The sequence below is a fragment of the Limanda limanda genome, chromosome 3, assembly GCF_963576545.1.
Source record: "Limanda limanda chromosome 3, fLimLim1.1, whole genome shotgun sequence".
In the NCBI taxonomy this organism is placed as follows: domain Eukaryota; kingdom Metazoa; phylum Chordata; class Actinopteri; order Pleuronectiformes; family Pleuronectidae; genus Limanda; species Limanda limanda.
The window spans coordinates 31,286,355-31,314,085 of record NC_083638.1 but is presented as its reverse complement, the minus strand read 5'-3'; the positions used below and the strand labels follow the sequence as shown (position 1 = coordinate 31,314,085).

Here is a 27,731-nt window from a genome sequence, read left to right as displayed (position 1 = left end):
AGAACAGCTGTCTTAAATAGTACATGCAAATCTTTCCCTGCTCTAAATAAGTGATCTAACAGAAAGTTACTGAACTAACAAAAGGAAATCCCTGAATAGATTTGTATTTATTTTCTTCCCAGACACCTGACAGTGCTTCTATTCATAACCCATATCTTCACCTTTGCTCTTAACTCAAAACATCTCTTCAACACATTGCCCCAGCTAAGCCAGCGCACCAGTAAAATGAAGTACCTAAACATATTCTGACTTGGGGGGCAACAACTTATTTTTCCATAATGAGGGCAATAGATGAGGATTTATTCCAACAAAATCATTTTAGCTAGTGCAAATGTTTGTATGTTTGTACAGTTTCCACTGTCACCATGCACTGTGCAATTTGCTGCTACCTGTTATAGTGAGTGAGTTTCCTTCAGTGGAAAATTATTGTTCCCCACCTGATATAGCCGAATTATTACGAGAAATATTTTATCCAGGAGATGAGGTCAGGTGCTTCTGGATAGGAGTCAGTGAAGCAGCTGGTCGGGGGTAACCCCACCACAGCTCAGCGCATCACTTCTTACTGGTGGATTAGATTTGAGATCAAGGTCGGATGTAAAGTGTACTGTCAATGCAATGCAAACACGCTTCTGTAAACACGCAACCAACACAACAGTAAAAGTAATGCTTGTGTTACACAAGAATCATTGTCACATTTTGTGTTAGGATCTTTATAATAACAAGAATTAAACCTGGGGTCTCTTTATAAGCATTGTGTATGCACAAAACAGGTCCTGAAACGTACGTGTGCCACTTCTCACACAAACGTTATGATTTATAAAAACAAACAAAATGTTCGTATTTCCACACAAACTCTGACCCATGAAAAATATATAAAACAACTTGCAGCAAATTACATTTAGATTCCATTAAACAGCGGAGTTACAGAACCGAGTCCATAACAGTTTTTAACAATATCTTTTAACACTGTGAGTGTATCATCAAATCACTGCAGTGAGCGTGACTGTGCCATCAGGCGCACAGAGCACACACAGCGCACTGGAGATAACTCACAATAAATTAATAAACTTTCCAAATAATATCCCAGAGTGAAGGTAAGGATCCACTGATGTGAGGTAATGGGTCTAGTTGCTGTAAATAAATAAATACTACGGTGACACTGGTGCGTGATTCTGCACGATGGGTGCATGCTAATGGGAGGATGAGGAACAATAGAGGGTTCAGCGATGTCTGATCAGCTAATATAGATTCTACTGATCTTTGATCTCTGAGCTGATTTGAGTCCAGCATCACACAGATCAACCGACAGAACCATCCCAGTACAAGCATGAGCATATAATAATAATTCTGTTAAATTCTATTGATTGAGGACATCACAGCTGTCTCTGAATTTAATAATTCTGCAGTTTTGGATGATTAAAATATGAACATGAGATACAAAAATGTCCCTTCAAATTCTGAGAGACTCTTTCTATTGTATCACTCTCACTCACTGTATTATCCACAGCAGCAGCAGAGTATCAGTGCATTTTCTATGTAGATAACTATGACACCCATAGTACTACTGTTATCCATGTTGCTCCTTATGTTTTAGAATATTTATGTAATGAACAAATGAACAAATTTGAACCCCTACACTGAACGGATTACAAAGTATTACAAGAAGCAGATTTGCGGGCTGACCATCACGGAGAAATGCGCTTCCGGTGTGGCTGGAGGCACTCTGACTCGGCCAGTGGAGCTCATTCGAGGCGCCTGGCTTTACAGTAGATTTTTTTTTTCTGCTCAATGCAGTTCACTCTCCTGATTATTTGATCAAAGTTGGCATTTTTGCTTGTCTTGATTATGTTTTATGTAACTTTTGTCAAGCAAACTTCCCCCTCAAGGACTCTTAACAGTTTCTGGTACTCTGAAGTTATAGACAGTGTCTAATGGTTCCTGATCCCATCTGCTTTTTCCAAGAAAACAAGGATAAATGTCCCGAAAACATAAACAGATATGGTTGAAATCATGGCAACGATCTTTTGAAATGAAAGTAAACAATATTTATAAACACAATTTCATTGCTGCAACATAACATTATTTTACTGTTGAGACAACCTTGGTTACCCCACAGACATAATGTTTTACATGACATTATGTGATCATGATGATGAGTGTGTGTCCATGAGTCACAGTTTGCATGTGCATATACTGTATGAGAGTGTGTTACCTCCTCCACATTGGACAGTACAGTCCTGCCAGCTGCTGTGCGTCCAGATGTAGAGATACTCTTGTTCCTTGTGCTCCTCACTTCTCCTGCCCTGAGATGTGTTCAGAGACACTGTGTACTCATAGTGGATACCATAGCTCTGGTCATGAAAGAGCAGCACCTGGGAACATGACAGAGGTTTAGACAAAAGAGAAGCTGCATCTTAATCTTAGCAACCTTCACTCATTTTATCATCCTTTAATATTTATTTGCAAAACTAATGTTCAATATTCATTAGTAGATGATAGGAAGCAAATGTAGCAAAGTTTATTGTGGTTGCTTCCAATTCAACTCTGGTAGGGTTTTCCAAGGACCCAGGTTGGTCCACTCTAACTCTGCTGTGGCTGGCCTACTGTGATGACATGTTTCCACAGCAGGGGATGTGCCGAGCCACACTGTTGTGGTCCGGCTATTCCAGTTGTGCTTTTGGCAGCGCGTGTGTGTGTGCTTGCTCAGAGTTGACTCTCTGTTTTCAGCTATTCAGCTGTTTTTGTTTTGTTGGAAAAACAAATGTGAGCCCTTTGGCCAATGATGTTAAGAAAAGCTAATTGGAGTTAAATAGATTAGGTGAGGTCTCTCAATACAAGCAGTCCCACAATGGAGCAGCCGGGGAATGGAGAGGGAGGAGAGCGCACTAGAGGAGATGAATGCACCAATCCAATTCTTTCATCTGGTTCTCTGTTCCTACTCTGAAAACATTTCACTTGTTTAAAGACTTCACAGTTCAGGTTAGACTTATTAATCTTGCCCTTGATTTTCATTAACTCTATTAACTTCTCAAGTTGTGAGACATCATAATTTCCCCTCACATCTGTAAGGCTTTTCTCCAGTTTATTGATGCCTCTCTCAATATTAGGGGAAAGACTTTTATCATCCAAAAACTGTATCAACTCGGCTTAAACCTCTTAATTTTCTGCTTCATCGTTACCTTCATTTTCCTCACCTGACTCATCTAAGATGGCTGCTTTTAGTCAGAGCAGCCGCAGGTGGCCTTAAAACAGTGTCTCCTATAACTCATAATTCATCTCCGTTGAAACATAACCACTGCCAACTGCTTTCAAGTTCCCTCCTGGGCCCATAACCTGTTGGCACTCACATCATAAGGGTAGGAAAACTGGGCTCATCTACACTTACTACACAGAGGAAAATACAGATTCTGTAGTTCAAACAGCACCCTGGCACTCCACAGTGGTGGGGGAATGTTTTATGGGCTGATGCTACTAAGGTTGAACTGTTAAGAACATGCAGCATTGTGTACATGTGTATTTGGACCCATCATAGGAGATATTTCACCCTGTGCTTTTTAGACCATACACAGATAATGAACATAGAGCCTTTAGTCAAAAATGGAAATCCCTGAAATGGGATTAATTAGCTTCCATAACACTCCAGACCAATGCCTGACAGTTATCCCCAAAAGTGTAATGAGCTGTTCAGCCATGTCTCCAGCTCTGCACGGGGTGACTGTGTGTGTTCTTTTCAGCAAATTAAGTACAGACCTACACTCAGAGAGCACTTTATTAACAACCTACTGACAATAGGTAGTTATTGGAAACCTTCCTTTAACATTCTTCTCCAGGTTGACATGACTACATCACATCATGTCTGCAGATTTGTCAGCTGCACATTCTAGTTGCTTGCCTCCTGTTGAACCACATCCCAAAGGTTCTACAGGATGCACAACCGGTGTGTGGTTATCATGTTCATGAAACCAGTTTGAGATGTCTTTTACTTTGTGACATGGAGCCTAGTCCTGCTGGAAGTCACTATTAGGAAACTATTAGAGTTGTTTGGACTACAAAAAGAGTTGTAGTTGTGTAGTGATACAGAAGGAAGCTTCTTCCCTCACAAACTTGGAGACCCCTGCTTACACAAATAGCCCAAATCTGACAAAAGACAAGTTTTATTTTATCTGGTCATCAAGTGTTGTACATTATTGAGGTTTTTTGATTTGTACATTAATCTTTGCGTTTCAGAAAGAAACAAAACATATTTGTTATTGTCAGTCCTAAATCTTGACAGGGATGGGATGTACTGTAATGTATTAATCCTAAATTCACCTGTATGTGGTTGTATAGTGTAGTCTTTCATTTGTGTCTGTATCCCTGGAATTGACCCATCATGATGATGATCTCAACACCTCCGCTGTTGAGAGATCAGCTCTTGAAAGTCTCTCCAAATAGAAATGATGTAAAGTGATGTAGAGGTCTTGCTTGACCTTTTTCAAGGATGGGTTCTAATTTCGTCCTCTCAAAGAACAAGATGGAGGCTACAATCCAAACAATGGCTAATGCTTAGTTGAAGGTCTTATTGAACCTGAAGCAGGCCCATTTTCGTGTTCGTGGACCAATCAGCACCGGATTGAACACATGCTGTGCATGTGGACTTCTGCATATTATCAGTATGATCAATCTGATCTTTAAGTTTGTATTATTATAAAAGAAAAAAGAACAAAATGACTCGTGTGTTTACCATAAGGTGTAAAGGGGTCTTGGTGGGTCCTTTGGCAGACATCTTCTCCCACAGTCCCCTTCTCACATAGCGCACTGTGGTCCCGGCCAGCTCAAACTCCCCTGGAAGCTCAATCTTCCAGTCACTGTTGATGGATTTCTTACCGGAGTCTTTCAAGGCTTAGAGGAAGATGTGATAGGTCAGAGGTAACACCTTTTTAAGCAGAAACCCTGTGTTTGACATAGAATAATGACCAGATGTTCTGCCCGTATAGGCAAGTCCAATTCCAGGCAGGCTGATATCACCTGTTGGCAGTGTTGGGGAGTAACGGAATACATGTACCGGCGTTACGTATTTAGGATACAAATTATGAGTAACTGTATTCCATTAAAGTTACAATTTAAGTAGATGGTATTCAGTATACAGTTACATTTATGAAATCAATGGATTACATGACGGTACTTCTCTGTTTCACGAGTTTATTCACTCTCTAAATAAATCTATGGAAATGCCGCTCGTAAATCCACCGGAGGCAAAGCCCCCAGGAAGCAGCTGGAGACCAGGGCTGCTCGTGAGAGTTAAGAAGCCTCACTGCTACCGGCCCGTTACCGTTACAGGCCCGGTACAGAGGTATTTTGGTAGCACTCAAGCAGTTGTGTTTGTGAACATGCACATTGGCCGAATGTGTGAAATGTTCATTTACACAAACATAATATTTGTTTGTAAGCACATCTCTCAGTACACCCTGTAAAAACACATGCATCATTACCCAGAAAGCTATGTGAAGGTTTGTCCTCCACAACTTTGATTCTCCTGGCTCCTGCAGGGATAACCACAGCCTCGATGTAGCCTGATAGAAAGACAGATACGTGAGTTAAAACATACTTAGAGACAGACAGAGGTGGACATGGAGACAGGGACGGCTGGTGACCTATAGACTTGTGTCTATATCAGAGATGCTCAATCCACCACACTTTAATGCACTCCCTCTTGAGATATTTTTCGTTATTTATCACCCATTTTAAAATCCTTCTTAGGGTTTGAGTGATTAAAGGACCTTTTATTACTGATTAACAGAACTTAACGACCCATCACCAAACATTTTGTAGAGTTTAAGTTGTAGCTTAGAATGATGTGTTTTTGCCTGAATCCTTTGGGTTCCAATCATTTGCAACTCACTCTCAAAATAATAAGAAACTCAAGTAAAGGTTTGAGCATGATTGCATTTTGGTTTCAGTTTATGTAGGTTTGTGTCAAGCCCTGGGGCCTCATTTATAAAACAGTGCATAGGATTCATACTAAAAGTGTACATGCGCACTAAATACTTAAAAGGCTTAAGCCCCAAAAAAATTCAGATTTTTGAAGTGCGCACCCACACCTGAACGCAATGTTCCATTTATAAATCAGAGTCCACCTGGAAACGTTCGTACATGGGTCTCCCTTATATCCTGCCGTCTACATGCCCATATTCAACCATAAATGGTCAAAGCAAAGATCCTCATGAATATTTAATTAACCTGCTGAACAATGGGTTTCCGCGATGATTCATGGCATGTAGCAATGAGAAGACACTGACATCGAGGTGTTTGTTAGTGAGGTGGAGGTGAAGAGCCATTTTTCATGGGACGGCAGTGATGTCACTAATAAAGAAAATACACTTATAGACTGCTGCTGCTGCTGTGCATAATACAGTGAGTGCGAGTGAGTATGATAGAAACAAGGGCCTGAAATTACCAAAAAATCTAATTCAAAGATGGAGCCCAAAAATATTTTATTGCCTGTATGAATTTTAATAATCCCAAACTGCAAGATTATTAAATTCAGAGACAGATGTCCCCAATCTATACATTTTACTGATTTTTTTTTTCATTATCAAAAGAGGCTTTACATAGAAAGATAAATATTATACAGTGTTAATCATACCACACACAACCTGTCGGCTAATCAGCCAGACTGGTGAGTATGTGTCTGTACTGGGATGGCTCAGTTCCGTCGTGTAGGTCTGTGTAAGACTATCAAGGTCCTTGATGATTCACTCACAGATATTATTAAAAACTATTAATGACTCAGCCCTGCAGTCCTGCTGTTTAATGGTATCTGAAGATAATTTGCTGCAGGTTATTTTATACCTTTTACAATTGAAGGTTTTTATTGAACAGTTAAAGATGTATATATATATATAAAGTGGTTCAATAATCTGGCTTCAGTTCACCTCCTCAAGTCTGCCTTGTCATTTTCAAGTCTCCAAAATATCCATACGCGCGAGTCAGAATTAGCGTGAAAGTGCGCACATTCCCGGTCAGGTTTGTTTTTATGTATACCAATATATGCATTAGAAGTTACCTACCCATCTTAAGGGCCCTGTTTTATGCTGTGCAACAATTATACATGAGGCCCCTGGTCTAGAGCTTACTAATGCTTCTGCAATACTTAATAAATATTAATTTATATCGGAAAGAGCCAAATGGCAACAGGGACGGAAAAGTGATATATAATAAAAGTAAAGCTTAAGCTGTTAATGAACCACTATGTACATTAAGTTTGATACCCTATCAGGTTTGTTTGTTGTTCATATTACATATAGACAGCTCCCCCTACACCTATGGTGAGTTTTGGGTTGGTGATGCGGCTAAGCACCATAACACAGCTAACCAGTCACCAGCCCTTCTCCAGAAGCAGAACACCTCTTTTATACTTGCTGGGCATTATTTCAATACAAAGCAGCTCAATCTGACAGCTACCAACTATTTGACCAATTATTCAAGTTTGCAGTATTTCGGTGGTGAAAAGCCCAAAGAACCTCACTTGAGTTAAATAACAACTTTAAACTGTCATTTCTACAAAAAAGATCAAATATCAACCTTTGGTGACGGAGCAGTGGTAGCGAAGCACACACACTGGACCAATTACAAGACAATCTCAGCTGTAAATCATGACATTTCACGCTGTTTTTATAAGATCAATTGAGTAATTAAAACAATTTACAGGAAATAATAGCACACCGGTGTTATAAGAAATACTGTAAATGACAGAAACCATGTGTTGTTTGGAACATGTCTCATATGCTAACTTGGATGGGGTATGAGCTTTAGTGCAGCTAGCCACCAGGTGGCGATCACGACACTTAGATCTAATCCCATTTCACCCCTTGGCCCTACCTCTTGTTTTCGAGGGTTATCTTGCCCCTTGAAAAGGAGCCACAAGGGGTAGTGGATGAAAGTTTACAATAGGAATTGGGACAGCCCTTCAAGAAGCCATTACATCATCAGTTGTCGTCATTGTACTAACATGGTTGAGATCTTAAATAAACCAATGCTATTGTTTGCAGTTACTAAAGTGACAAACCTATAATATCCAAATAACACCTATGCTAATGCAGGTGAATCAATGACATTTGAAATTGAAAACCTTGGATGCTCGTCATTATTTCATGTGTAAATCGAAGGTTCACAGCTTCAGACTACTAGCAGTGGTCTAAAGGCAACCCTCCTCTAACAACATGCTTTGTTATTTACCTTGGTCAACCACCAACATTTTCATCTCGTCTCGTCTTGTCAACGAAAGTTATAATAGATTTAGTCATAGTTTTTATTTTCAAAGATCCGTTTTCGTTACGTCTTCGTCTCGTCTTAGTCATGGGAAAAAGGTCTTTAACGAATATTTTTCGTCATAGTTTTTTGTCAACAAAATTAACACTGCTCCCAACTTGCTGGTGATTTGCAAGGCATTCTGGGTACCCCTAGGTTTGGTGTGGGTCTGAAAAATATCCGTTTGGAGGGGTATAGAGCCTTACCCCTCGACCCTACCCCTCTGTCCCAACAAGTATTGGGACAGAACTACCTCTACGTGTGAACGCGCAAAACGAAGGGGAAGGCCTAAGGGTGGAATGGGATTGGGCCTAAGGCTTCCCTTTTGAGAGCTATCATGCTGTCCATTTGTATAGAGTCAGGACTTTAACACCTGTATGATCAAACATGTGGTTGCCTCATCAGTATTACTAAATAATTTATATGACTTAGGAGATTTACACAGTCATTTTATGATCTGACGCGTAAATCATTGCAGACTTGGGAATGGAGCGACGCTTGCGATGTAGTTCAGGCAGTCAACTCCTCCTTATTAGGCGGTCTATTTAAGCAGAGCAATTCCCCATCACTCCCCTCGCTTGCCAAGCTGCTGCGTTAGTATTGCTGCCAGTTGCTTCAGCCCCTCCATCAGCCCAGCATCTACCTGTAGGCTCAGAGGGGGGGCTAATATTAGGTCATTACTCCCATCTTATCTATGAAATCTTATCTGGGGAAGTGATCAAGTCGGAGCCTCAACGCCAAACATGGTCTACTGTTGCAATAAACATTAAAACGAGAGTTGTCTGACTGAATTGCAATCTTCTGTGTCAGAGTCATAGATGACCAATCCATTCACCAACTGTTCCTGATGGAAATGAAAACTGCCGATATTCAGATTTTAAAATAGAAAATGGTTTATTGATTGATTATGTTTGAGTAGAGCAGGTGTTTTAAAAATAGTTGCAGGATAATGCAATTCTTGATTTTAATGGCTTTAGAAATACAATAGCTGAACTCAAATGCTTGAATAAAACGTAAATAAAAAGTGATTTAAATGAGCTGCTTTGTTCTGGTACACAATAATGCCCAACATTATTTATAGTACAATGTGTCACAGTACGTCACAGTTTCAGACACAAATATGACCAGTAATACTTACCAGCAACACACAGCACAGTTACAGCTACGGTGGAATGATACAGTTAACAGGATTGTCTGAGAGTGACTGACTTTTGGGTGAAATTGAACAAAGAAACAAAGACGAGACAATGGCCAAAATTTTGTAAATTGAACTCAAAAGATGAAATGCAAATTTTACCTGTAGTGGATGAAAGTTAATACTGTAAGTCTCCACAACTAGCCAGTGGTGGAACCATAGTGGTTTGGACCAATTAGGGTCCTATGAGGGAGGAATTTTTGGCAGCTACGGGCCTCTCTTAGGTGTGACTACAGCAATAAGTATCTGAGCTAAGAATCGCACTGAAGGTTTTTCTCAGTGGTTTTCCCTCTCCACCAGACTGACTTTGGGAAAAGTGATAGTATCAATTACTATCAATATCAATTTCAAGAGGTTGCGTTCATGACACAAAATTTTGAGAGTCCATGGGGAAACTGAACCTGTACATAATCTTATCCGAGCATTTGGCCAATTTGTAGATACCCTTATGAACAAACACCACATACTTTCCTGAGGACCAACCAATCATATCCATCAACCCTCCACCACCCTGCCCATCCAAGTATGATTAGACACAGACTGCCATGGGCTCACCTGGGTTTCATAGTAGTTTCATACAATGTTTTAGGAAGCAAATGCCATTTCTTAAAAGTAGGGCATTTTATACAGTGCTCTGTATGTCAAACGTCTAAGCTGGGAGCAGAACCAGATGTGTGTGCTGGGTTGAGATTCAGGAGTGTGAAGGTAGGCATTTTATTGCAGATGACTGTTTCCTCCCCCTCCACAATTGCTCCAGCACTTGGCAGCAGCAGCAGGGAGAAGGAAACAGCTTGGATGAAAGGAATGCGTCCTTGGCATTCCTGACGGCTGGGTTATGGGATAACGGCGTCAAACAGCTGATTATGTAACTGTAACTAAGCTTAAAGATTCTGACTAAATTTCCCAGGGGAGCCCACAACTAACTGCTTCTCTCATCTACCTACGATAAAACACACCAGGTAGTGCAGGAAACACACACACACACACACTGCATGCATCTTACATGAGAAACACTTGGGGACAGCTCTGGGTTTAGCCATCACACAGGTAGATACCCTCTTACACTGCCTAGTGGTGACTGGAGGACAAGACAAGGAAGTTGAAGGGAGGTCACATGTCCTGTGGATCATACGAGAATGTGCGCACACATGCGTACCCACACACACAGGCTTTCCTTCCAGTTATTATCGTCTCTTCTGGATCAGTTTGTGGCTCCATGTTTGATAGATAATTTTGATAATTAATTCCATAGAGGCTACTGCAACATAACCCGAATGACCTCCACTGGCCACACAAAACATGATGAAGGATTACCAGGAGTACAGAGGGTGATAATGAGATGATGTGTGTCCTTTAATTCAGGTTGACACCCTGCCCAACCAGGAGCTGTAAATCCAGAGTAGTTGCCCGACAAAACCAATAAGTATTTCACATTCAATTATGTCTCATTAAGAAGAAGTATTGGAAAATAACTAAGAGTACATTTACTCATTTGTATGATTGGTCAGGTTCTTTTATTGATTAGTTATATTGGTTTGGTTATAAAGTGATGGATTGGATATTTGAAAATACCTTACTCCCAAATTCAGCACAGGAAATACCTTGTGGAGTTCCCTTCCTTTTCCAAGGTTACTTTTGATCATTATTGCTTCATGTGAGTACAAATATATCATCAATAAAACCATCACCGTACGAACATTTGCACATGTTACACACTCTTTATAATTTATTATAAGTTTAAAACTAAGTTTAGTGGTATCACTGACACCTGAGCCGTCTTAAGACACTGAATATAAAACATTGGTTGCTTCATAATATTAACAATCATCATCATAATCATCATCATTCCAAGGGCTTATACACAATTGATATGGCAGGTTAATTCCAAGTTTCAAGATCTAATAGGATGAAGGAGAATTCTGACACCTCTGCTTCACACTCATTGTACTGGATTATCAAAGTGATCCCTCAGTTGGTCAGAACAGCCCTTGCCTGGTAAAGAAGCATATCTTGATGCATCAGCATGCATGTGTGAATGTGTGTTCAAGAGCCTCTGGTAAAGTTGATTTCACGGAGATTGCGAGCCATGGACTTGCTTTTATTTATAAAACAAATTAATTAACAACTGTAAGAAACAATGCCAATTTCTTACTAAATAACTTACTTTTAACAGACACAGGTAGGCTCATATTATACACAAAGGGTCAGATGATAGGCCCTCACTCTTGGATTGATAATGTTGCTTATTTACTATTGGATAGTTGAGCTGTGTACTCTATCTGCTAGGCTCAAATAGACACCAATGCAACTGATGTTGCTGCTTTGCCATCAGATTAAACTGGGTGCTCAAGCCAACTACACTGCTGTATTATACTACACATGTAACCAGTAAAAAAGATTATAGTGCATTAGGTCCAATATTGTACTGTTCTTTGCATTTAAATCCTCATGAAGATGCCTGTGTTTAGAACTCCCTGTGGTCAAATTAGTTCCATACACCATTTGGACATGAAGCTTGTCAGTGTGTTGGAGCGCATAAAACACAACTGGTTGATCCCTGGGATACTTTGAGAACCAATGCAAACATCAGAAAAATTTGGCCGATGTGACTGTGCCAGCATCTTTAAATTTGACCCCAAATAAAAGAAAATTTAAATTAACAACATTGTGTTTGTATTTTACTCAGTGTACAAACTGCTTTTATACCAGACACTAACAAAAAACACACTATTTGTCATTGATCATTATTTCAAATCCAACAAACTAAATCGCCTCAGCAGCGAAAGCAAATTATTGGAAACCTGATTTTTTCAATCGAAAGCCACCACATATATGAACACATACAGAGTATATTAGTTGATGCTAAAACAGACACAAACTCACCCATTCCTTTGGTGTGGTTAAAGTCTCCTCTCACTATCTTACAGGAGCGCCCATCTCCATTGCAAAGCCCACAGCGATCCTCTTTAGCCGTAGAGCCAATGAGGCCATCACAGCCGATTTTCTACCCACAACAAAGGAATTAAGAACAAAACTGAACCAAAGGTCTGATGATTTTCCATGTGCGTCTCTGTGTGATTGTGTCTTTCTTTTTGGACGAGCATTTATGTTCAGACATCTTGCAATTGTCTGTTTGTGTGTGGTGTACTCAGTTGTTGTATGGAGGGTAACAGCTTGGCTCGTCCTGGTGGCATCTGTATTCAGTGACCATAAAGTGGTGATGTTAAACATAAGCTAATGGATACACAAACGGAACTGATTGGTGGACTTGGATAAAACCAGGCTACACGCATGCCATACGTTTAACCATAAACAATCTTACATGGAGATAATCGGTTAGCTGATGCTGAACTTTGCAGGTGGACAGAAGACAGAAGATGAAACACGTCTTAACATTTTCAATCAGATTTCAAATGATAATTATAACATTTCATTAATTTGCATATGGGCATGTAGGATGTACCTCCTACCACCTGAGGCATGCCAAATTGTTAAAGTGTCCATACGTACATGCACGTATGCAGTACTGTGCACAAGTTCTAAGCAATGTGATGATGTTTTCAAATGTAGCTTCATGAATGTGACTGCTTTTTTCCTTTAAATTTACATTATTTGAATTTAGGTGCTTTTGAACAACTTTTTTCAAGGTACTTTGAAGATTTCTCTAAGCATCTTCAGCTCTGTAGATTTATATGTTCTCATTTTCTTCTTCTTCTCATTCTCTGTTTTTTCATGTGATCCCAGACTGACTGGATGATACTTAGATCATGGATCTGTGGGGCCCACTCCAGTCCTATCAGATGCAGGAGTCCTTATTCTTAAATTCGTTGAAGATAGTTCTTTATAACTGGCTGATCATTTAAGGTCATGCCACAGAATGAATCTGGGACTGATTAGACGGTGCAAAAGAATCCAAACATCTTAAGTACCTTTTAACTTTTGCATGTTATTAGACTTTACATGTATTGGTCAAGTAATACTTAAAGAAAATCCTTTTTTTTGTTGGAGGATCTAAAACAATAACGCAGGTTTAGGAGAGATGTGAGTAGAAACACAACTGAAATAGTTCTGAAACAGTTCATCATGTGTCACTATCATTCAGTTGAATACATACATATACTGTATATAGATGTGTGAGAGAGACAAAGCTAACATGTAAAATAACATACATGTAATGTGTGCTGCAGCTGCACTCATTTTGAAGGATCTTGCTCAGTAAAAGATATATGAGTCATGGCTGAAATGTGAAGTAAGTATTTTGTGCGTCACAATAATTGCATCCATATTTGACTTTCTGGACCAGACTCTCTCGCTCTCTCTGTCTGCCTTGGACTTAAGGCTGGGGAAATTCCTTCCAAATGTACCAACATTCAACATTCACTAATAAACACAAAAGACTGACTAGTTCGAGACACCAGATCCAAATAAACCATCCCCTAGGGAGCAGACTGAGGATTCACTCTACCACCGCTAACTGCTAATGAATGAGTTAATTTATTAATCCCTGCATTGACCCCTTTCATTGTGCTGCACTGGGACCCGTCTGATTATTTTAGGATTAGGTTGATTTTTTTTTCTGTGATGACAGCAGTGCCAGAAGAATAAAGTTGTTATTGATCTGGAAACACCAGGTCATCCTACAGACGTCACAGTGGAAACTGTCTACATTTTAATGGCTGCTGATGTTACTATCATATTACCCTAAAATCAGTGACCCATTTTAGTGTCAAATCTGGATTGTTCTCAGCTCACTGTCACAACAACTCCTTCAAACTAAACAATATATTCCATAAACCATCAGTGCCTTTCAAAAAACCCCATCAGAATTCAGATTCAGATAAAGGTGAAGGAACAATTGCGGTTAAGGTTATATGAAAACAGTTTGTGCAGTAGGACACAGGAAGCAAACAGTGGCCTCCGCTGATTAATCTGTATTAATATTTTTTGATAATATTAATTGATACACCTTTTGTTCAGGTGGTCTGTGCCTTGTGATTATCGGCTATACACATACAATTTGGTCCACTGTGTTTTTATCCCTGGTAGGAAGTTTATCTTGTCTGTATTCTGGTGATTCTTGGCTGAGGATTACTCTATTAAAGTCACCTAAAATAAACAGCTAATATTCTGCATGTTTATGATCTGTGCTGGTTATGTGATCAGCCAGGTGCCAACTTGGGCCGGAGATGGGCTGTAAACTATGGCCAGAATAAAGGTGGAAGACTCCTGTGGAGACTAAAAAGGTTTGTGGGTTCTAACGAAAATGTCTATGTTTCCCTGATTTATTCACTGAGTGAACAAAAACAAAACAGGCAACTGTAAAAAGCTGGAGCTGGAGACAGCTTTCAGTGAAGCAATGAGCAGCCGAATGTGAAAAGTCAGAATTCTTTTTTTCTGTCGATGAACAGCAGTTTATCCACTCTGTAGGTAGAGAACTTGAAATCCCTGCTGTTTTAAAGGGATGGTTCACCAACAAATGAAAATCCACTCATTATCTACTCACCACTATGCCAAATGAGAGGTGTGTGAAATGTTTAAGTCCACAAAACACTATTTATTATAGTCGCAGGATAAACAGTGTTGCAGCCAAATCTCATACAATCAAAGTAAGTGGGGACTCCTTCAGACGTAAGCCCCGACATTGTTTTAAGCCTAAAAGTCTGCCACCCTAGTAGCGATGCTAGCGGATATAGTGCAGTGTTTGCATGTTTCAGGTGTGTTTGACAATGGTGAATGTGGCTCCAGAAGAGGACGCTGTTTCGAGTCGAATTTGAATGTCGGGGCTTACAGACACTGGTATGACACCACAGGGGCAGTATGGAGGCATGTTGTGTTTTTTTTCTGTTGTACGTTTGAAGAAATGGTCACCATTTACTTCAGTTGTATTGGATTTTGCTGCAACACTCCCAAACTGTTATACGGACTCAAACACTTCACCCACCCCTCCAGCGGCATAGTGGTGAAGGGGTGATGAGAAAATGAGAGCATTTTCATTTTTCTGTGAAGCATCCCTTCACATTATCAGGGCACCAGAACTCTTTCCCTGTCTGTGTCTCTTACCAAACTCTCCACAAAATAAGTGATAATTTGCGCTATTCAGACAGAACCTTGACTAGTGTAAACTCTAGTAAGTAGAGGTAAACAGCAGCACATTCACAGAACTGTCTTCCCTCATTCTCTGACTTTGCTCTACGTCCGTGAATCAGAGGAGGCTGGAATGGAAAAACCTATGGTTGGCCAATGGTTCTCCCACTCTTCAGTAGCAAAGGCCTGGGTCTTTGTACCTTGGTGCCATCATCAGCTGACTGCTCCGTTCTTTGTTCGAGAACAATGGCTGAAGAGGCAGTAGGATTAGTGCTGCCACACAGGCCAAGGAAGCTGTGACTTTGTCCCTCTTGGACAAAAGAGTAGGCAGGCCATCAGGGAAAAGGAAGTCCAATCATACTTTGTTTGAACCATCCCATGACATGATTTTAAACATGTGTGTGTGTCTTTGTGTTTGTACCTGGCACCTCCCGTTAAGACACAGGTCAGCTTCAAATGGTCCGCAGGGTGTCCCATCCATCACTCTCTCAGCCATCAAGACTGGGACATCTCGACCCACCGGGCTGCAGAACAACACACAGGGCTTCTCTGCTCATACAAGCACACCAAGCGCACACACATACACAAGATCATTTTGTTATTAATATAATAATCAGTCGCAAGAACAAAGATGTGTTTTCAATAAATGTTACAATCCAGCAGCAACACTGCAGTAACACTGTAAAGACTAGTGAAGTAATGTGTAACACAGTCAAATTAAGTAATCTTTTTATTGAAATCCATGTCCATTTCCTATTTACAGACCACTTAAGGTTCTTTTTTACCTTTCAACTGCGAAAAATCCAGGGATTTCTTTACAAAAACAACCCAACAAGACCAAAAGAGGATAAATGAGACTTCTGGAGACTCTATGAGTAAAACTACATATAAACACATATATATAAACACATTGAAAGTTTACAGCATTTCTTGGTTCCTGAGTTTGTCTTAAGTGTGCAAGGTCATTAAAAGAAAATTGTTTGTCGAAATGAATGACGAAGGTGCACATGCAGGTGATGAGATCAAGAATGTCAGGACGAAAGCATGCTGCACAGGGTCATGAGAGTAAATAAGGCAATAAAGAAGATGAAGAAAATCAGGTGCTCTTCAAGGATTGGGTCAAAAATGTCATAAAATTAAAAGAAACACAGACTTAAAAAAACGTTTAGTGATAACTTTACAAAAGCTCAATAGGAATGTGAAGAGGGGCCAAAAATCAAAGCTATAATATCCATAACGTACAGACTCAAGTTTTAAGATTTAAAAGAAAAAAATAAAATATTGAATTGTGCAGAAGACCTGCAAACGTACAAGGGATATTCAACCTCTTGTACTATATTCTAAACTACCGGTGGAGGTAGAAGCCTTTTCACGCCCAACATTTTCGTTATGGCCCATGTCAGCACTTTGGGTGCGAGCTCTCATGAGGGAGTAGATGAAGTGCAGTCTCTTCTCTGTGTGCTTCAACAGTGATGAATGGAACACTTCAAGCAGGGAATCCCCCACTGTGTTCTAACATTGGATTCTCCTGCATTTCTATGGACATTACACTATGAGGCCAGAAAGTCTGCAAACACTACAAAGCGTCTCACTCGGACACACATGCACACCCATGGAGAAAATATGGAGGGACTGCAGGATTCAGTGCATGTCTGAAAGCCGCTCAACAGAGAAAACTTTAATGCAAATCTTTCTCCTTGAGCACTTTTGATTTACTGTAGCCTCCTGTCCTTTTAACTTTAACATCTTTTAACTTTCTAATTTATTATCTAACAACACCTTACCATGCAAGCATATTTATGTAAAGGTTAAAATGTCAGTGTGTGTTCTTGGCTCAGATGAGCAGTCAATGTGAAAAGTTACAGTCTGTCACAGTTTCAACACTGTTAAAAACTATTGTTGAGCCGAATCCTCGCATGAAACGAGTATCAGGTTCAGATTATGTACTTTTACGTGCACAAGAATCAATCCGAGTAAAATGTGTCAATATCTGAACTCATGATGAAGGAAAATCCTCATTGGATAACTGTGTCCACATCATGCCCTGATAGGCCAGCCACACACAGAGCTCTCCCCCTACACAGAGCCTAAAAAAAGTCTCACACAAAAAAGTCCAGCAGTGGAGTTTTTTTGTGCGGAGTGGAGAACACATTACAATCATGTTGTTGTCAAAGCCACTTCTTCCCACAGGGATACTAACGTGTAACATCGTTAGCCATTAACATATATTCTCAGGATCCCCTGGCCGAGTCAGTTTACCACGCCCGGCTAGACGCACACGGAGCCAGCGCTCCTCTCCACAAGCCAAGTGAGTGGGTGAGTGAGTGAGAGCCAGGCGGCTCGCACAAGCTCCACTGGACGAGTCAGAGTGCACCACGCCCGGCTAGACGCACAAGGAGCGAGCGCTACTCTCTCTCATTCACTCACACACAATGTAACTTTTAAAAGGTAAAAGAAAAAAAATCAATAAAAGAGAAAATGTTGAGTATTAAAACTCCTTGAGCTGAGTATGTTTGTGAATACTTAATGCTGCATGTGAAGTTTACTCACTGAAGTTTATAAAAAACTTGTTCTGAATAGTTTTCTTACTCTTGTGAACAAAAACATTGATCTGAAGCTCAATTTTAAGGCTGGTCTGTAAATAGTTTTCTAGTAAACAATAAATATGGCAACTTCTGATCAACCCATATCCATGTCAGGTGTAATATAACACTCTGTTTAAATTATTTCCACTTCCGGTCTAAGTCCCGCCCTTTTCAAGTACGGCTATGAATCAGAATCCATGGTTTATCTCTATTGACTAAATTCCAACGATTGGAAGTGAATTCCCTGCACTTTAAAGATCACTCCAACAATACTGCACTTCTAAAGCATTGTCTATTTCATGAAGGACAAAAAAAGGATCGACATCAATTCAACTGAACCAGAAATAATGTTTTGTCTCATTCTCTGTGTTCTTCCTTGTACAAAATAGACAATTACATTACATACGATGTAACTTGAGAGCTGATGGTCTCTGGTGAGAAAGGAGCTAATAGCCACAATAAGTTACTGCTTACACCAGAGCGAGTAAAGAAGCAGCAGAAAAAACACCCAATGTACACAAGTGAGAAAAATTTGCATTCAACTACTCAAATGTTGCATCTGAATCTTTTTAGAAGAGGTTTCTAAAAAAAAACTTTGGTAAGGCTTTCATCTTAAACAACATAATAATGTAAGTGTCTCTCTGACCATAACATCTGTGACTACTGTGGCCAAAGCACATAACACTTCAGGCCACTGTCCTATTTACAGCCGCATCCCACTCGAAAAACACATTATTGTGGTGTACTGCAGTGCAATGATACCTACTGATGCTAAGGCCTGCACTTGACATGCATCATTTGACCTTCCGAAGCAATAGTTAGGCAGCAGCTGAACTCTGGTTACTGATAGAACGATATTACAAAAAGTCTTCAAAAGTTTTCATATGATACATGAATGACATCTTTACACTGGCGCCTGTTTCAGTTTAGAATTTGATCTCAAACTAAACCAAAGGTCGTTATGTCTTTGTTATCACTGCTAGATTTTGGAAGTAGCTCCCACTGGGGCATTTAAAAAGAATTTGAAGTATTTGCTATTTTAGATTTGTGATGAGAAATTAGCTGATTAGTGAGGGGGGTATTACGACAGCAGAAAGCACAGTACGTATGTGTATGTGTGTTTGTCTCACCATCATTAATAATAGCAACCAGCATGCTGCCCCTCTTCTTGCTGGCGTGTCGGTCGTAGGACATACACTGCAGGTCTCTGAAGCTTGGTGCGCCCTTGGGACAGGGAGGACCTTCACAAGCCTTGTGCTCCACACTGGTCTTCTGACACGGACGCCCACCAGGACCAGGCCTGATAAAACACAACCCAGATTTTTCAGCTAATATATGTGTTAATGATAGAAATGGATCCTGTGTTGGTAGTGTAATGCTAATCAATTGTTTGCCAAAATGGTTGCTCTCCCTCCTCAAATACACGCAAAAACAGAGAGGTGACATACGGAGGGTTGTCGCATTTCCTCTGTCTGAACTGGACTCCAGTAGCGCAGGTCCTGCTGCACATGCTCCACTGGCTCCATGGACTCCAGTCACCGTCAACATGCTGAGGGATGGGTGTCTTACTGACACACTCACCTGCCCTGCACCACTGACACACGGGCAAACATGCGCACACGCGCGCACACACACACACACACACAAATATTAGAGATCAGCATCTTTGACAAAAACTTGTTAATCTTCAAACAAAACCTTTCTTTGAGTCAGATGGTCCTACCTTGTCTGCTCCACACTCAGTTCCATCCAGAGGCGGATCCAGTTTGGTCTTACATGAAGAGTCACCTTCTACCAAACACCACAGGCCAGCACACATCAAGTGCTGAGACACACACAGACACACACAAACAGAGAGACAGAGGTGTTCATGTTGTGCATTTCTCTGGAAAGGAGGTTGACGTGGAGAAGGAAACAGAAAGGAACTAGAGAGATATAACAGAGGCTAGTTGTACATGAATGCAAGGGGGTTCACCGGCACAAGGTTCACAGGCAGAATGAGGGCTAGTTTAACTTCACTATGGTTAATTGAGCATCAGATGAATTTCCTGTGCGTCCAACAACAGAGTCATCATGACACACTCAACACTCTTACTTGTCAAAAAGCCGTCCTCCTTAATAATGAATTCTATTTGATTCTTCCTTGTCATGTTTTTGATCAGAGTTTTATGGAGGACCATACATGACTTAAGTATAAATAAATAAATACAGAAATAAATAAATAAAAACAGAAATAAATAAATAAAAAAGGAAATAAATGAATTAATACAGAAATAAATAAATAAATACGTTAATAACAACAGAAATGTCTAAATAAATGTCTTAAATATATTTGCACATTTATTTATTCCCCGATTTATATTTTTCACGTTTTCAATCACCTTATACTAATGAGAAAGGCAGGCCTAACCGCAGTCTCATGCAGGATTGGTCACAGGAGTGTAATTATCCAGCCTTTCAATGCTGACTGGTGTCCAGTAGTTGTTTGCAGTGTTGAGCCAGTTCACACTTAAAATGAACTAGTTCAAGTTCAGAGGGTTAGTTCAGGTTATTTTTTATTGGGATGATTAAGGTGTCAGTAATCCTGACTGTGAGCGTCACGTCTCGTGTTCTCCTGAGCACAAGGAGAGAGCGGAGAGGAGGAGGAAGCAGAAACTCCAGCTCGGTACAAACCACCTTCAGCTTCTGCTCTGCCCATGAAGCAGCTGATCTCTGAGCAGATGTGACCAGAGAAACTCTGTGTTTTCACTGTTCTACAAAGTCACTCAGCAGCTGCTTCGCGGTGACAAGCTCAAGTCTCAGTCACTGCTTCTGTCTCTGTGCGAGTGTGTGGCACGGAGGGGGGCGGAGCCACGGGGCCTGTGTGCGTGTGTGTGTATAGCTCAGTTGACCAATCCTGCATGAGACTGCGGTTAGGCCCGCCTTTCTCATTAGCATAAGGTGATTGAAAACGTGAAAAATATAAATCAGGGAATAAATAAATGTGCAAATATATTTAAGACATTTATTTAGACATTTCTGTTGTTATTAACGTATTTATTTATTTATTTCTGTATTAATTCATTTATTTCCTTTTTTATTTATTCATTTATTTATTTATTTCTGTATTTATTTATTTATTTCTGTATTTATTTATTTATACTTAAGTCATGTATGGTCCTCCATAGAGTTTAACTTGATACTGCGATATAAAATAAATAGAATAAAGATCTGTTTCTGCTTTAAGCGTGTTTCAAATAAAAGTTTGTGAAGTGAAGGTAAATGATGGCACTATCTGAGAATAACATCATGTCAAAGCTACCACACTAAATGTACAGGCCAGGGGAGATAACAAAATGGGCAGAAACAGATGTTTTGTCTGAAAAGTATGTCTCAATCAAATGACAACCCTGGAGCTCATAATGCTAGTGTTTCCCTGGCTGAAATTACAAACTGTATATAGGCCTATATATTAAGTCACTAACAGGTGGGTTCAAACTGCAGCAACCTGCTTAATATCATGCTTCAGTCACAGACGTCCAGCCGCTGGAATCTCAAGGATTTTTACAACTAAATGAAATGGAAAAATTAACCTTTTTACAATATCAAGCCTTCATGTCTTTACCGTAAAACAGTTGTACAACTGCTAACAACATCTACCGGTAAGAGATCAAAGATTATCAACTAGGTCATTAACCTGTCTTCTCTTATTTGAGTTTTACCTTTTAAAATACATAAAGATATGGCACTGAAGTTTATGCAGCACCGTGCAGGAACCAACTGCCTGATGATCATTGAAATGCTCAATCCATTGCAATTTTTAAAACTAGTCTGAAAACTTTGTCTTTCATGAGCACCTTTATTAAACTATTAATTAAGGTCATCCATTATTGTATTTCACTCTATTTCTATTTTGTTATTCTTTCTATTTTATTTGTATTAATTTTCCCTTTCAACTTATTTCTAAATTTGAATACATACTCACAAATCACTATTTGTCTCATAGGGCTTAACAGGGTGTGACATCCTCTGCCCTTAACTTACAACATAGTAAGGGATACCTACTAAAAAACCCTAACCCTCGTTTTGTTTGATGTGAGAATTATAAAAAAACAGGGCAAATGGATTGTGTCTTACCTCCATGTCATTGCAGAAAGACGCATTGGTTCCAAACAGGATTTGGCATTGTTCATCCACACTGTAGTGCATGCCTGGCAGCTTGGGGGGCAGCCGGACCTGGTACTGGCTCCTTGGATCTGTGTACAAAAGGCAGCCACTGGCTTTGGATCTGTTCCAAAGACACAAAAGAAAAAAAGACCTGTATGAATTTTTTAATTTCAAAGAATCTTATTCTGATCAATAAATCTGAATCCCAAAGCAGAACTGGCTTTTACAGTATTGTTTTTGTTTGAAAACAGATGATGATCACACAAAATATGTAATGCTATAATGATAATGCCACTTTACCAGAAACACCATATCAAAGGTCCAGTGTGTAGGATTTATGAGGCTTTATTGGTAGAAATTGAACATAATATTTATAGTGTTGTTTTCATTTATATTCTATCACCGGAAATTAAGATTAAATGTTTATTCTTTAATTTAATATGAGCCTTTATATCTACATCAAGAAAGGGTCCTCTTAAGTGGAGACTGCCATGTTGCATCACAGTTTTTCTACGTACGCTCAAAGTGGAAAGACCAAATACTGCATGTAGAGATGACCATCTGTTTCTTTATGTTACATGAAGGCCACTCTACATTTTTCTACACTTTAAAAAAGTTAGGAGTGAGTAGAGTGGGTATTCAGTTGGTTGCTGTTACAGGCGTAGCCGCTCCCTGACTGTGTTAGTCTGTATTGTGTGTCTCTCTCGTGCCTCTTTCAGATGCTCCTCCTCCTTCCTGGCTGGTGGTGAAGACACAGATCCGGATTAGAGCGGCATCAACCTCCAATCATCAGAAAGCATTCAAGGCTGGAGGCAGTATAAATTCTGTCCAGCTGTGTCAGTTGAGGCAGCTGTACATTGTACGTGAACAGCTTGCCAATCTAGCCTTTGAGATTACATTTGTATTAAGATATACTATTGCTCTCGTCTGAGAGTCAGACAGGAATAGTTTATAAGAGAATTTATGTCTTTTGATTTGAACTAGTTGTTTGGCTTAATGCGAATTACCTCCCAGGAATCCAGTCCAGTCTTTTGACACCTATTTCCTATAGCGTATCAGCTTCCACTCTAAACCTGGCTGCTTCTGCCGCCCGAAGCCCTTATCTGGTCTATCTCTGTATAATATAAAATATATATATAATATAATAATGTGGATTTATAATTCTATAACCAAAAACATCTGGTTTTATGTGCCACCTCTTCCCTAGACATAAGAGTTACTGTATGCAATCTCTCCTCTTGCCACTAAATCCTAAACACTGGTACCTTCTAGCGGGTCGTTCCTTGTTTTACTCTCAAACATGGTGAAGTTTGCTTGGAAAATGGACCATCAGTGAGCTAATGATAATAAAAATAAAAATAAAAAATGTATTCCCACTTACAGATGGATCTGGCCCACCCCTCCCCTTCCCTTTCAGACAGATTTCCATCCATCCAGAGACAGATCCAGCCAATCACAACCATTTATCTAAAATTACAGAGAAGTTTGTTTGAGACATTTTCAGTTGCCATTGAGGCAAATCATATTGTGAAATTATTAAATGTACTTATTACAGAAACTTTTTTTAAACAATCAAGAAACAACTACACATGTAGAGCATTGCTGCCCAGGAGAACTTCATATAGTTGCTGGCACAATAAGCTGTCGCTCCTTTCCGTTCCTTTTCAGGAGACTGAGGTCTTTTGGAGTGCATGGGGCACTCCTGAAAACCTTTTATGGCATCTGCCGTCTTCTTTGGAGTAGTTTCCTGGGGCAGCAGCATTTCAACTGGTGACAGGAAGAGACTGGACAGACTGATTAGGAGGGTCAGCTGGGTCATGGGATACCTGCTTAACTTAGTGGAGGTGATGGGACTAGGGTTGCAAAGGAGCAGAAAGTTTCCATGGGAAGTTTAGCTCAGGAATTAAAAAAAATAAATAAAAATTATGCAAATTAAACGCTGAGCAATAAAAACATCATTCAAAACTCTATTTTAAAGATGTATGGAATTCAGCACACGCTGCATGTTGAGTTTCAACCCTCCACTGTGCATTCTTCCATCACATGCACGTATAAGCATCCTGGACTCTACTGCAGGGCTATTGAGGCCTGCTGTAGTGTGCAGAACTATTCAGGTAAGTTTCGATGATATAACTGGGGAAAATATATTAGCATGCTGATTGAGGATTGTTCATCTAGCCTATTTCCATTCTTTTATCCATCAATTGTAAAATATGTTTACAGACGATTCCAATTGTTTGGCTAACTATTTATATCTCTGGCATTGCATTAGCGTTTTTTTACAAACTTTATTCTCATCCTATTCTACAGAACAATCTCATGTGTGGAGACATTTCACCCCATCCAATGTAGAAGGAAAGGCTGTGTACATTTGCAAATACTGTGCAAAGACCTATGTAAAGAATGACACAACGATGCAGAAGCATATAGTCAAGTGCCCAAAGTTTCCTCAGGGCTCAAATCAGCCTATGACAAAACAAAATGTTTATATTTATGTCTGTATATGACAAGGTAAATACAGTTAGTATAAATTAGCCACAACATTTCAAGTTTATTCCCGTTAATTCCCGTATATTCCCGTTTATTCCTGTTAATTCCCGTTAATTCCCATGGAAAGTTTCCAACTTTGAATATTCACGGAATTTCGCAACCCTAGATGGGACAGAAGAGGATGATGGCGAAGCGGTCTTCTCTCATGGACAACCAGTCCCCCCCCATGCAGGACACCATCACAGCACTGGGCAGCTCTTTCAGCGACAGACTGATTCACTCAGTGTCTGAAGGAGCGGTATCGCAGTTTGTTCCTCATTGCAGCAGTAAGACTGTACAACCAGCTCTGCCTCTGTAAAACTACATGAACCACCATTATGGACTGTAGTTTAACACTTTTCAACTGTGCCATAATAATCTGTCTGTGCAAAATAAACGGTTCATGTTCATCCATTCAATGTCGATATTCTCTGACATAATATATTTCTTTACACTGTATATATTAGTTTAATTCCATTCATAGTTTCTATATATTTCTACTTATTAATGCTGATGTCTTTTTGCTGCTGTAATATCGCATATTTTCCCATTGCAGGACTAGTAAAATGACATTCACCTTTTTTTAACAGATTTTTTTTGCAATTGATCTCCACTAACTATTGCAATGTTGTAATCTGTCTTGGTCATACTTACTATCAATAAGATTATCTGGTGTGTGTTTTATGACACCTATTACCTATTGCGTATCAGCTTCCACTCCAAACCTGGCTGCTTCTGCCGCCCTGAGCCCTCATCTGGTCTGTCTCTGGCAATAATGTGGATTGATAAGATGTTTGTATGGTCTTTGCTCACCTGGACTGCCCTCTCTCTCATACTCCATCCATTGACAGCAGTACCCCAATACTCAGCTGCTGAGCTTCTTCCAATACATCTCAACCTGTCTGAACCTCCACCGGCATCACGACTCTGTCTGGACATCGATCACCTACCAGAAACAGATCCACCATGGATCTCGCCGACGACCCCAAACCAATCAAATTAATCTGGGCTGACACTGTGGTCGGGAAGTCGGCCACAGTGTCTTAGCCAGCCTAGCTAGGTCGGCTAACGTCACCATCAAACAAGACCACACAAACGTCAACTTCGGATTGTTAAACATCCGCTCACTTACGAGCAAGGGTCATCTCCTCCAGGATCTTCTGAATGATCTCATGTTTGACTTCTTGTGTTTGACTACTCCCCTTGGTTAATATTATACTACGACCACCAGACTCCCTTGCACCTCAAATGTACTAAACTTCTTCCTGTCACTACTTAATTTCCTTCTTTAATGCCAAAGTTGACACATTTTTCCTTCAGTATTGATCATTCTTTTGTCTCTACGATGCTGGGTGTCATCCTTGACATCACACTATCTTTCCAATCTCAGATCAATAATGTTACCTGGTCTGGATAGTTCCATCTACGTAACATAAATCGCTTCCGCCATCCTTCACACCCAACAGCGCCGTCATTCTCGTTCACACCCTGGTTTCATGCCGCATCGATTACCGTAAATCCCTTCTTTTTTGGTCTCTATCACAAATTTCAGAGTCCAGAATTCTACCGCTAGCATCATTCCCAGAACCCCCTCCATTAATCACATCACTCCTGTCCTTCAGCAGCTTCATTGGCTCCTGGTCAAATAACGCATTGTTTTTAAGATTCTGCTCCTCACCTTTAAAGCCATCCATAATCTGGCTCCTCCATACGTTTCCGAACTCCTGCACATTGCCACACCCTCCCGCACCCTCAGGTCTTCTTCTTCCATCCACCTCACTGTACCACCTGCCCACTTGACAACCATGGGATCTAGAGCCATCAGCCGCTCTGCCCCCCGCTCTACTCCCATCAGACATTCATAACATTGACTCCCTCTCCAAATCCCATCTTTTTAAACTGGCATATTCAGTTTGAATGTCATTCATTTGGCCAAACTACATGTTGTATTAATGTTTTTTGCTACATTGTTTTTTGTTGTGTTTTAATCTCTGCCTTGTAAGGTGACCTGGAGTGCTCTGAAAGGCACCTTTAAATATAATGTATTAATATTATTATTATTAAATACGCCTCGGGGTACAATATGCATGACAAATTAAGAAATGTAAGCTTGGGCCAATGCCAGAACATCATCTTTAACTAAAGTTACTGTATACAACAGCAATGTTGAAAACTGCAGTCTGAGCCTAAACTTTAAAAGAGACATAAACATTTTAATAGCATCACAAAAAAGAGAATAAAGGGTGGGCGAATTCAGCGGCAGAGCCAGGGGGCACAAGCCAAAATTGATGGGCCCCCTGTTGTGGCAGTTGATTAAAAAAACTAAATAAAAAATCAACAAATAGAAAGTCACTTATTTACAATGCACAGTGCTTGAACAAGAAACATTTTCCAAAATGAATTCAATGATGTGTGGCTTGTAGCGCTAACACAAAACAAGGATCACAAATTCTGCGTGGATGTTGGACATATAATTGGCCCCTCTGTGTAAATTGTGGCCTTTTATGGCCCCTGATTTATAAACATCCTAGATCCACCACAGCAAAACTGTTTATATAGTTTCGAGACTAAAACTAATGACCATCAGCTGAATAAAATGTGATGAAAAATATACATATAGTATAACATCAGTGGTCCTGAAGCACAAGTCAAGGCACTGGTCTTTGCTGTTATAAGAAGAAGATTGCTCTTAGTTTTGACTTTGCTGAAGAGAAAATCTGTTTCCATTTTCTCTTTGTTTGTGGTTTTGGTATCAGCGAACAGATCATAAGCCAAGATTGATAAATCACATTCAGCCTTTTGGTAAACGTGCCAATGGATCCATAATCTTCAACAGAGTTTCTAACCTCGGATGACATCAATGTTTACTCATGACACAATTATTAAATGAGCAAAAAACACAT

General features: G+C 39.9%; 1 protein-coding gene across 1 annotated transcript in view; it reads right to left on the bottom strand.

Annotated features, from left to right (window-relative positions):
* Positions 1 to 27,731, bottom strand: part of adamts17 (ADAM metallopeptidase with thrombospondin type 1 motif, 17) — a 147,071-nt gene that overhangs the window by 13,119 nt on the left and 106,221 nt on the right. Inside the window, exons 10-19 of the mRNA XM_061068122.1 lie at positions 22,270 to 22,420; positions 19,877 to 19,978; positions 19,602 to 19,747; positions 19,284 to 19,453; positions 15,990 to 16,117; positions 12,368 to 12,488; positions 10,488 to 10,562; positions 5,472 to 5,552; positions 4,724 to 4,881; positions 2,213 to 2,372 (exon numbers count right to left, since the gene is read on the bottom strand). Coding sequence (XP_060924105.1) covers positions 2,213 to 2,372; positions 4,724 to 4,881; positions 5,472 to 5,552; positions 10,488 to 10,562; positions 12,368 to 12,488; positions 15,990 to 16,117; positions 19,284 to 19,453; positions 19,602 to 19,747; positions 19,877 to 19,978; positions 22,270 to 22,420 — 1,292 coding nt within the window. The remainder of the gene's footprint in view (positions 1 to 2,212; positions 2,373 to 4,723; positions 4,882 to 5,471; positions 5,553 to 10,487; positions 10,563 to 12,367; positions 12,489 to 15,989; positions 16,118 to 19,283; positions 19,454 to 19,601; positions 19,748 to 19,876; positions 19,979 to 22,269; positions 22,421 to 27,731) is intronic.